Raw genomic sequence first — 11792 nt, forward strand, 5'->3', positions numbered from 1 at the left:
TGTGTAAAGTTGCCCCATGTCCTCATTCAGATTTTTCTGCTTAAGGAAATCAAGGAGATCAGAGGGACTTTTCCCTTCAAAATCAGTCATAGCATACATTACAGTCAGTTCTGTTTTGTTTTTAGCTTGGATAGGTCGAACAGTGTTCCGTGACTCTCTGTTAAGCTGGAGAAGGCTGTTTATGGATTTTTTTCTGGTAGGTCTGAAAGTGCTGGGGGTCCAGGAGGGAGAGAAACATATATTTTTCGTGGTCTTGAAACCTGTGTCGTATCTGGCAAAGAATGTTGTCCAGAATATTGCTGTGGAGTTGTTGGTAGTATGTGTGAGGGTCTCCTTGTGCTGGGCCTCTGGGTGAACTTGAGATGCGCGCTTGTGTCATCGTAGATTTGACTGAACCTGCGCCTCTCTCGCTCAATTGTAATAATAGGCATTCCCAGCAGTACAGTTTGCAGTGCTTCTCGGAGCCTGTGAGCCATTGATAGCGCTCGTAGTTGGAACTTTGAAAGTGGCGAACGAACCCCTTTCCCGCCTGTGACAGGCTTTGTAGCGCCGGCGTCGGGCGACCTCTCCTGACAATGTCTAACTTTTCTTGAAAAGTTTGTCTTGAGAATGGCGTTATAATTATATCCTCGACCAAATCGATATATTTTCCTCCTTCCGCCATTGTGGGCTAAAAAAACAGCTTAGTAGTACGCAAATTAATTAGTTTATCAAATTCACTTTCCTAGTTCTGAGGTTTGCATAGACCTGCCCACATAGGACCTGCCTCTCGATATTGGTAATCCAATCAAAAGACGTGCACGTGTAACAGTATAATTTTAAACCGTCCCTCGCCCATACTCGGGCGCGAACCAGGGACCTTCTGCACACAACGACAACAGTCACCCTCGAAGCATCGTTACCCATCGCTCCACAAAAGCCGCGGCTCTTGCAGAGCAAGGGGAACTACTACTTCAAGGTCTCAGAGCAAGTGACGTAACCGATTGAAACGTTATTTAGCGCACACAGCTAACTAAGCTAGCCGTTTCACATCCGTTACACACTCACTACGTCTGCTAGCTGGCTCCTGTGTAACACTGGAGCCAGCCAGCAAGGCGTACAATAGCCAACTCTAAAGCTGATTGGTTGACACTACATTTTCATTTCCATTCACTTTAAGCTACAAGCGCCCGCACTGTTGATTCTGAAGGCCCGAGGGCAGATTTTAGACCCCTGGCAACACATGATGGCTGAATATGATTGGATAAAAGATCTAACATAAAGACCAGCCCTCCAAATCTCAACCTGGGGCTGGAAGCAGTGCAACCAAGAGGAAAGCTATGAAATTAAGAGTATAACTCTTACTCTGGGGAATAATTTAATACATATTTGTGGGAAAATATATTTAATAAAAATATATATATTGCGATGATGTTTAGGCCAGCAGAGAAGGCCTTGCTGGCCCTGACGGCCCACCACTGATCTCTGGAGTTTCGTTGGAAGAGTGACTACCTACTCATGTGATTCTGCAATATGTAAGACACGCAGTGAGAGCTATTGCAGTTATGAAATTGATAAAAGAATGGCCATGTTTCAAGTGTGCCAACGGAATCTTTTGTGTATTTATTAGGATCCCCATTAGCCGCTGCAAAAGTATCAGAATTGTTCACTTCTCTCATTGATTTGTCAAACCCCGGTTTGGACTGCTTCACAAGCGTTCTCTGAAGTCTCGCGTTTTTACGTATCTGGGTTTAGAAACTGGTCGTGGGGGAACAGGAAGTCCCGCGCAGGCGCGCATCATTCTTCAGAATAAAGGATACGCCAGAATAGTGCAGTCGAGACCACTTCTGTGTCCGTTTCAAATGTATTACTACTGGTATGTAATAGCACGTTATAATATCGAAATAACATGTCATACATAACATGCTAGGTAACAAATACGTCAAGCTATTATCACGTTTGTTAAAGGTTTTATCTGCTATTTTTGTGTCAAACCGCGTGATTGAATGTGATCACATTTTTTTACATATCACATAGAGACGTTGGGTTAGTCTGAGTGGATGTATATCATTTCGTCAAGGTAATTTCATAAAGGATACATTTATCTGAGATTTCTGGGTTCGCTTTACATGTCATTTTTGGTTTTGTAAAATTCGGGAGATGGTAAAATGGCGGATCCCCCTCGGTCTGCTTCAACATACTTCAGTGCAGGCAGTGAGGGTGCAGCAGAGAGACATTTTACGGTTCCACTACTGTTTTGGAGCTAATTTTTAATGATTATCAGTTTTCTACATGTGTACTAATATTCAGAGATATTCAGTTGTTTCTGTCTATAAATGTTACTCTGGTGTGAACGGAAAAACGATTGTTTTTTGATTGGAATAATACAGTGAAGAAAAGGTTATTCAGGAAAATAGTACATAGTGCTGCCTGAAACATACTGCAACCTTGTACTAACTGTTTTTTGAGTCATTTAAGCGAATTCAGGAAATCTACTATAGATTAAGTGCATTTAAGTTGTGTAATTTAATAAATTAATGAATTAATTAATGTTTTGTCAATGCTTAGCTACCAGATCTATTGAAATGAGATCGGTTCTTGACTTGGACAGGAACTCATGTTCCTCTTATAGAATATTAGCTCAACAGTATTGTGGAGCTCCTGCACCTAAATATAATCAATATTTTTTAGAGAATTAATAAAGTCTTGACAGTTCTGGCACTAACTTTTGTGTCTGCTTCTCTTTTATTACTACAGACCGACTCAGATTAAGTCTGAGGCCAGTAACATCTAACATCAACAGTGAGGACAAACCCAGTCTGCCTCTCTCCTTCCACACCGAGTAGAAACCTACAGTCACTGGGTCCTGATTGTGACAGTGGAGCCCAGTTTGCACTGCAGGATCCAGAGATGGCATCAGTGAAGCTGGAAGACTGCAGTCAAACACTGGAGCTGAATGTCAACATTAAAGATGAAGAAGAGGAGGAGGAGATTGGGAAATCTGTTTCTCATGGTAAGACCAGGTTCTATCTACTTTTGTTGTTTGTTACAACTTCTCCACTGTGTCTGAAAAGTTGCTGTAGAACTGTTTCATGATGAACTGTTTCAATGAGAAGGTAGATGTTATTTCATGCTACTGAGACTTGGTGGTTTGACACCAGTATTGCCAGCATTTGTTTTATTCACTGGTCTGTCTGGAGTGATCAGAGTGTAGACTAAAGAAGTGAAGTAGACAAACTGCCAGTGTTTTGTAATTCTATGAAATTAGTCAGTATAGTTACTAACCCTTGTGATAGTGAGTGGAGGATGATATAGGTCATAATTTTCATGACTTATGAGATTATTTTAGAATGGTTGTATTATCTTTTTGTATTGCGCAGCCTACTGATATGAATACGTACAGGTATCCTAGTGGTTGGAGAGTTGGGCATGTAATCGAAAGGTTGCTGGATCGAATCCCTGAGCTGACGAGGTAAAGCATAAACGCATCAAAAAAGAAACGTCCTCTCACTGTCAACTGTGTTTTTATTCAGAAAACTTAACATGTGTAAATAATTGTAGGAACATAACAACATTCAACAATTGAGACATAAGCTGAACAAGTCCCACAGACATGTGACTAACAGAAATTGGAATAATTTGTCCTGAACAAAGGGGGGTCAAAATCAAAAGTAACAGTCAGTATCTGGTGTGGCACCAGCTGCACCAGATTTGCCAGTTCTTGCTGTGAGATGTTACCCCACTCTTCCACCAAGGCACCTGCAAGTCATTAAAAGTCATTAAAACTTGTTTTTCAACCACTCCACAAATTTCTTGTTGACAAACTATAGTTTTGGCAAGTCTGTTAGGGCATCTACTTTGTGTATGACACAATTAATTTTTCCAACAATTGTTTACAGACAGATTTCACTTATCATTCACTATATCACAATTCCAGTGGGTCAGAAGTTTACATACACTAAGTTGACTTTGCCTTTTTTGAAATACACTAAGTTGACTTTGCCTTTTAAACAGCTTGGAAAATTCTAGAAAATGATGTCATGGCTTTGGAAGCTTCTGATAGGCTAATTGACATCATTTTAGTCAATTGGAGGTGTACCTGTGGATTTATTTCAAGGCCTACCTTCAAACTCAGTGCCTCTTTGCTTGACATCATGAAAAAATCAAAAGAAATCAGCCAAGACCTCAGAAAAAAATTGTATTCCTCTGGTTCATCCTTGGGAGCAATTTCCAAATGCCTGAGGGTACCACCTTCATCTGTACAAACAATAGTACGCAAGTATAAACACCATGGGACTACGCAGTCGTCATAATGCTCAGGAAGGAGACAGAACCAGTCTCCTAGAGATGAACGTACTTTGGTGTGAAAAGTGCAAATCATTCCCACAACAACAGTGAAGAGGCTTGAGGAAACGGGTACAAAAGTGTCAATATCGACAGTAAATCGAGTCCTATATCAACATAACCTGAAAGGCTGCTCGGCAAGGAAGGAACCACTGCTCCAAAACTGCCATACAAGCCAGATTACGGTTTACAATTGCATCTGGAGACAAAGATCGTACTTTTTGGAGAAATGTCCTCTGGTCTGGAAAAAATAAAATAAATATATATATATATATATATATATAACTGTTTGGCCGTAATGACCATCGTTATGTTTGTTATGTTTGGAGGAAAAGGGTGGAGGCTTATAAGCCGAAGAACACCATCCCAACCGTGAAGCACGGGGGTGGCAGCATCATGTTGTGGGGGTGCTTTGCTGCAGGAGGGACTGGTGCACTTTACAAAATATGTAGCATCATGAGGGAGGAAAATTACATGGATTTTTTTTGAAGCAACATCTCAAGACATCAGTCAGGGAGTTAAAGCTTGGTCGCAAATGGGTCTTCCAAATGGACAATGACCCAAAGCATACTTCCAAAGTTGTGGAAAAATTGCTTATTAAGGACAAAAAAGTAAAGGTATAGGAGTGGCCATCACAAAGCCCTGACCTCAATCCTATAGAAAATGTGTGGGCAGAACTGAAAAAGCGTGTGCGAGCAAGGAGGCCTACAAACCTGACTCGGTTACACCAGCTTGGTCAGGAGGAATTGGCCAAAATTCACCCACCCTATTGTGGGAAGCTTGTGGAAGGCTACCTGAAACGTTTGACCCAAGTTAAACAATTTAAAAGCAATGCTACCAAATATGAATTGAGTGAATGTAAACTTCTGACCCACAGGAAATGTGATGATTCTCTACTTTTATTCTGACATTTCACATTCTTAAAATAAAGTGGTGATCCTAACTGACATAAGACAGGGAATTTTTACCAGGATTAAATGTCAGGAATTGTGAAAAACCGAGTTGAAATGTGTTTGTTTAAGGTGTATGTAAACCTCTGACTTCAACTGTATTTACACATGTTAAGTTTGCTGAAAATAACCACAGTTGACAGTGAAAAGTGAAAAAGAGATACCATTGAATATGTGCTACATTACCCAAAGGCCCTTTGCACATGGTGTTAGGCTTGCATTTGAGTGTCAATCATTTTAGTCCAATGATATGATCAAAAATCCTCCAAGAGCCTTGGTCTGTGAGATGACCAAGAACCCAATGGTCACTGTGACAGAGATCCAGAGTTCCTCTGTGGTGATGGGAGAACCTTCCAGAAGGACAACAATCTCTGCAGAACTCTACCAATCAGGCCTATATGGTAGAGTGGCCAGATGGAAGCCTCTTCTCAGTAAAGGGCATATGACAGCCAGTTTGAGTTTGCCAAAAGGCTCCTAAAGGACTCTCAGAACATGAGCAACAAGATTGGTGAAGGTAACTCGGAGTGGACTCATAATGATTTATTGTTTCTCTTATATCCAGAGGGAGCGGGCGCTCCGGATTTCACGATTTGGGACAAGAATTGTGACTCAAATTGCTCTCCGGAACAGGGCGGCATTGAAAGGAGTGATAATGGGTTTAGGTTTAAGTGTTAAGGAGGAGCAGTTGAAATGGAAGATTCCAGGTGTCTGTGCTGCCCGCAATTAGGTGAGACATGGATCCTGTGCAAAGCGTTGGGAAACAGAGAATACATTGTCTGTGATGTAGAGTTTTGATGCAGAGTCTCTGCCAGATAAGGTCAAGGTAGGAAGTGTCAGTTATCCTGTGGGTGCTTTTGTTCTGTAAATACTACAGTGTTTTAGGTGTCAGGTTAATGGGCCTGTTACAGCAGAATGTAGGCATGAGATGCCCTAGATGTGAGAAGTGTGCAGGAGGGCATGAGATGCCCTAGATGTGAGAAGCCTGCAGGAGGGCAGGGCATGAGATGAAGGAATGTGTAGTACAGAAAGTGTAGTATGGCGAAGCAGTGAAGAGAGTGGTAGAGGAAGATGGGAACAGGGTGAGGGATCTTGAGAGGATTCCTGTGAGGAGGCAGAGACCAAGAGAGAGTGATGGGAATAATATGTGCTTCCACAAGGTGGGCTTTTTAGTATTTATAGCCATGTTTGTTAATTGTACTGCAGAAATGGATAGAAAGTCGCATAAAATAGACATTGTGGGATTGTGAGGATTTACTGCAGAGGATGTTTAGTGGTCTGGTGCAGGACTAGATAGGGTTAAATAGTGGAATGGGGTGGTGGGTTTTTATTGTGGAAAATCACCACAAAGGGACTTAGTCAAACTTAAATTAATCATTCTTTATTATCAGCAAGCTGGAGAGATTCCAACAAACCTAAAGCACCATAGTACATGTCGGTCGGGAGCTCTGCCAGGGCAGTCCTGTTAGTTCTCCTAAACACTTATATTTGCATGATTTAGCTTATTCCTTATTCATAATTAACGTTTGGTTCCTGCATGTGACCGACCAGTACCTCACAAGGCTTCTTTTTCTCCAAGCTGAGACCTTGAAACCGAGATATCCCTTTTGGTAACCAGAACGATGTTCAGGGTGTACTGCCAATTGGTCTGAGGAGATCAGTGACCTGCATGAACTAAGAACATTTATATATATATATTTAGAGGACTAATAGTTGGCAGGGCAATTCTGTGTATTAATTATGTATCAGTGAATTGAATGTATGTAGGCTGTGGAATCCCTCACACCAGTACAGTAGGTGGAGGTGTATGCAGCTAAAAGTTTGATGCGATCCTCCAACCAAATCCCAAAGAAGGACACAAAAAGGAGCAAACTTTATCTCTACTATTGATGAAGAGTATCTACCACCCTATGTAAAGCTGGGAAATATAAGACCCCATTGGGGAGTTGGTGTAAAACCCGATGCAAGGAGGCGGTGAAGAGCGTTACAGGAGAAGATATGATGGTGGATGAAACGTAACCAGTTGAAAATGATGTACCTCAATCAAGTGATCTGGTGGACATTTGTTTTGTATTTATATACGACCAACCACATCCCAAAGAAGAAGGATGTGAATGCACGTCCTTTGACCCGTATGGAGAATGTGAAAAAGGAGCGTTGTTTCTCTCTATTATTGATGTTTGATGAAGAGTATCTACCACCTATGTAAAGCTGGGATATATAAGATACCCCATAAGAGAGTTTGTGTAAAACCTGATGCATGTAAGAAATATTAAGGGTTTGGTCACATGTCAAATGTTTGCAGACAGACATTTTTATTGAAGAGTTTGTGAATGTAAAATGTTGCATCTGTGGAGGGGGTCATGTTCCTGAATTCCCAGAGTGCTCTGTTAGGGTGAAAGAGGTTGAGGTGTCAAGGATCATGTCCTATGTGGAGGTGGTGAATAGAGTTATAAGGGCAAGAGGCCACAGTTCTATAGAAGATATGGTGGTGGATGCACCTCAACCAGTTGTAAATGTTTTACGTCAATCAAGTGATCTGGATACACTTATTGTGAAGGTGGGTATTTTAGTATTTATAGCCAGAGTTATTCATTGTACTGCACATGAAGTTCAAGAAGCTGGACATCATTATATCTGCAGCTGAGATGTTTTTGGGCCTCCAAGACTACAAGGACTACTGACCTGGTTAGAACAGAATAGCAGGCTGATTTTATTTAAATGTTGTTATTGATAGTTTGTATGATTTTTACAAAAAAATACTGTGTACACTTAACAAACAACCGCAACATGTAAAGTGTTGGTCCCATGTTTAACGAGGTGAAATAAAATATCCCAGAAATGTTCCCGACAGACAAACTTATTTCTCACAAATGTTGTGCACAAATGTGTTTACATCCCTGTTAGTGAGCCTCTCCTTTGCTAAGATAATCCATCCACCTGACAAGTGAGACATCAAGAAGCTGATTAAATAGCATGATCATCATTACACAGGTGCACCTTGTGCTGGGGAAAAGAGAAGCTGAGTAGGTACCTTGGCAGCAGCTAACGGGGATCCCTGATGTCAACATTGTGAACAGAGTGCCCCATGGTGGGGTTATGGTATGGGCAGGCATAAGCTACAGACAACAAACACAACTGCATTTTATCAATGGCAATTTGAATGCACAGAGATACATGATAAGATCCTGAGGCCCATTGTCCTGCCATTCATTCGCCGCCATCACCTCATGTTTCATCATGACAATGCGCAGCCCCACATCGCAAGACTCTGTACACAATTGAAAATGTCCCAATTCCATGGCCTGCATATTCACCAGACATGTCACCTTTGAGCATGTTCGTGATGTTCCGGGGGGTGACCTGGGGGTCTCTGAGGTACCAGAATACATTTAAATAAATACCTTTACAATAAACCATTGCATATTATATTTATTTTATTTAATCTTTATTTAACAAGTCAGTTAAGAACTTATTTACAATTATGGCCTAACCGTACCGAACCCGGACAATGCTGGGACAATTGTGCGCCGCCCTATGGGCAGACTGCAGAGTCCTGCAACATCTCAACACACTTCCCACAGCTGCTATTCTATCAGGAAATAAATGAAGAAGTGCAATGCTGGAGAGATGAGTTTCCGTCTCACGTCTATAACAGCACAGAGAGGGAGAGAGATCATAGAATGTGAATCTCATTTTAGTTCTGTGAGAGATACAGATGTGCTTCTCTCTCACCACAGCAATGGCCACGCCTTGGTCTAAATAGGCTACAATGTTGCACAAACCATAAACCTGGTTCGGCCCAACATTAATACATTCTTAGAACATCACGTTTTCACTTTATGTTTTTTAGGGGCACGATAATTGCAGAGGAATCCAAAATGTAATTAGGATTTTTACATTGCAAACAGTAGAAATAATTGTTCATGCCAGAAGAGGTAGGCTACCTGATGAGAGGTACCGGAGCATCTGGTTCAAATGAAGCACCACCCTTCTCATATAATGGGGTAGGGCCATCCCAAGGATCCCTGAATGCACGGACGGTTGCAACAAATATTTTTTTATAACTAAACCAAGATGGACTACAACTAGTCGTTTCTGATGGGGAACAGATGAGTCATACTGGGCAGTGCCAAGCACGAGCTACCGAGATCCTATTGGTGCGTATTTCTTTATATTTCTGTTAGTCAATGCAGCCTCTGAAGCGTGAATGTGCTATAACTCAACCCGCCTTTACATTCCTTCTCAACAAAGACATTTAAAAAAAAAAAAAAAAAAAACTTTTGCAAAGGGAAAAGTCTACAAAACTTAGTCCACTCTGGTCATAACAGATTTTGAACAGAACTGTATTAAGATCAGATGTTTCATTGATTAGAACATTTGCAGAATGTCGGACAATATCCATCTCGTTCCATCTTCTCCCACTGCCTGTCAGTGAGCTTCCTCTCACTACCATATTTGGTAGTGAGTGGAAACGCTAAGCAGATCCTTCACATTTATACATCTGGTGAAATATCTGTCTCATTGTTCTGTCTGGCTGCACTGTGGTCGTGGGGGAACAGGAAGTTCGGGGCAGGTACCCACCATTCTTCATAATAAATATTTATCTCCAGAACTGTCATGTTAAGTAGATAACCCTTGTGTATTACTACAGGTATGTAGTAGCAGGTTTAAACTTCCTAATATCAAAACATGTCATACCATGCTAGGTAACAAGGTATTATCACATTTGGTAAAGGTTTCATGTGTTATTTTTGTGTCAAACCAAGTGAAGAACATGACAACTATTTTACAAGCTACATAGCAAGAGACTTTGGGATTGTCTGAGAGTATGTACATCATTTTCTCAAGGTAATTTCATAATCTATTTTAGATTTTTAGGTTCGCTTTGCGTGTTATTGGTTTTGTGTAAAATTCACAAGCTGGGAAAACCACCGCGCCCACTCTGTCTGCGTCAAAGAGAGACAATTTTATGTAGTCATATTCAGACACATTCAGTTTCTTTGTCTATAAATGTTAATATGGTGTGAACGGAAATACTATTGGTTTTGAATTGAAATAATACAACGAAGAAAAGGTTATTCATAAAATAGTACATAGTGCTGCCTAAAACATACTGCAACCTTGTACTAAATGGTTTTTGAGTCATTTATTCATGTAAATCCAAGAAATCTACTATAGGTTAAGTTTAGTTACTTTGTGTAGCGTGTACTTTGTCTAATTTTGAAATAATTCATGTTTTGTTGTCAATGCTTACTTAACTGATCTATTGAAATGAAATGGACAAGAGGTCACTGGAGCTGAGGACCAGAACCTCAATGTTCTACTGCTTGAGCTCATGTTCCTCTTATAGAATATTACCTCAACAGTATTGTGGAGCTCCTGCATCTAAATATAAACAGTACTGGCACCTATTTCAGTCCAAGTTAAGCACTGAATTAGATAAGTGGGCCAGAAGAGAGAAACTCTTTCCACAGTCCGAGCAGGAGTAAGGCTTCTCTCCTGTATGTTTTTGTTCGTGTGTTTTTAAGTTGCCCAGTCGAGATAATTGAAAAAGAAAAATATAATATATTTTAATAGAGAATAAAGAACGTGCCAGAAATGTCAACACAATAACTTTGTTTCTGTTTGTCATTGTTACTACAGGACGAGAATTAAGTCTGAGGCCGGTAACATCAACAGTGACGACAAACCCAGCCTGCCTCTCTCCTTCCACACTGAGTCCAAACCTACAGTCACTGGGTCCTGATTGTGACAGTGGAGCCCAGTTTGCACTGCAGGATCCAGAGATGGCATCAGTGAAGCTGGAAGACTGCAGTCAAGCACTGGAGCTGAATGTCATCATTAAAGATGAAGAAGAAGAAGAGGAGGAGAAGATTGGGACATCTGTTTCTCATGGTAAGAGCAGGTTCTATCTAACTAAGTTTGTTGTTCATTCCAACTTTTCACTGTGTATGAAAAGTTGCAGTAGAACTGTATCATATTGAACTGTTTCATTGAGAAGGTAGATGTTATTTTATGCTACTGAGACTTGCATGGTTTGACACCAGTATTGTCAGCATTTGTTTTATTCACTGGGATATCTGGAGTGATCAGAGAGGAGACTAAAGAAGTGAAGTAGACAAACTGCCAGTGTTTTACAGTTCCATGAAATTAGTCTTTTTAAATGTAAATGACTTAACCTTTATTTAACTAGGCAAGTCAATTAAGAACAAATTATTTACATTGACGGCCTACCTCCCGGGCCAAACCCGGACGATGCTGGTCCAATTTATCGCCACCCTATGGGACTCTTAATCACGGTCGGATGTGATACAGCCTGGTTACTAACCCTTGTGAGGATGAGGGGAGGATGATGTGGCTCATAATTTTCACGACTTTTACCCCCTTTTAGAATCGTTTTATTCCCCTGTATTGTACAGCCTACTGGTATGAATACATATGTCACCCGGTACAGCCAGAAGAGGACTGGCCACCCCTTTGGTCCTGGTTCCTCTCTACGTTTCTTCCTTGGTTCCATCT

At 40.9% G+C, this 11792-nt stretch overlaps 1 protein-coding gene across 6 annotated transcripts in view; it reads left to right on the forward strand.

The window, feature by feature from the left end:
• The first annotated feature begins 2731 nt into the window (after positions 1–2731).
• LOC118370515 (zinc finger protein 239-like) overlaps positions 2732–11792 on the forward strand; it is a 57857-nt gene continuing 48796 nt past the window's right edge. For 4 of the 6 annotated variants that reach the window (XM_052505253.1, XM_052505257.1, XM_052505256.1 and 1 more), the window contains exons 1-2: positions 2732–2992; positions 10917–11168. In XM_052505253.1, coding sequence (XP_052361213.1) covers positions 2890–2992; positions 10917–11168 — 355 coding nt within the window. In that variant the 5' untranslated portion in view covers positions 2732–2889. Of the gene's footprint in view, positions 2993–10731; positions 10775–10916; positions 11169–11792 lie in introns of those variants that run through there. The other 2 variants (XM_052505254.1, XM_052505255.1) reach the window with 2 other exon arrangements.

Source organism: Oncorhynchus keta, unplaced genomic scaffold, assembly GCF_023373465.1.
Source record: "Oncorhynchus keta strain PuntledgeMale-10-30-2019 unplaced genomic scaffold, Oket_V2 Un_contig_229_pilon_pilon, whole genome shotgun sequence".
Classification (NCBI taxonomy): domain Eukaryota; kingdom Metazoa; phylum Chordata; class Actinopteri; order Salmoniformes; family Salmonidae; genus Oncorhynchus; species Oncorhynchus keta.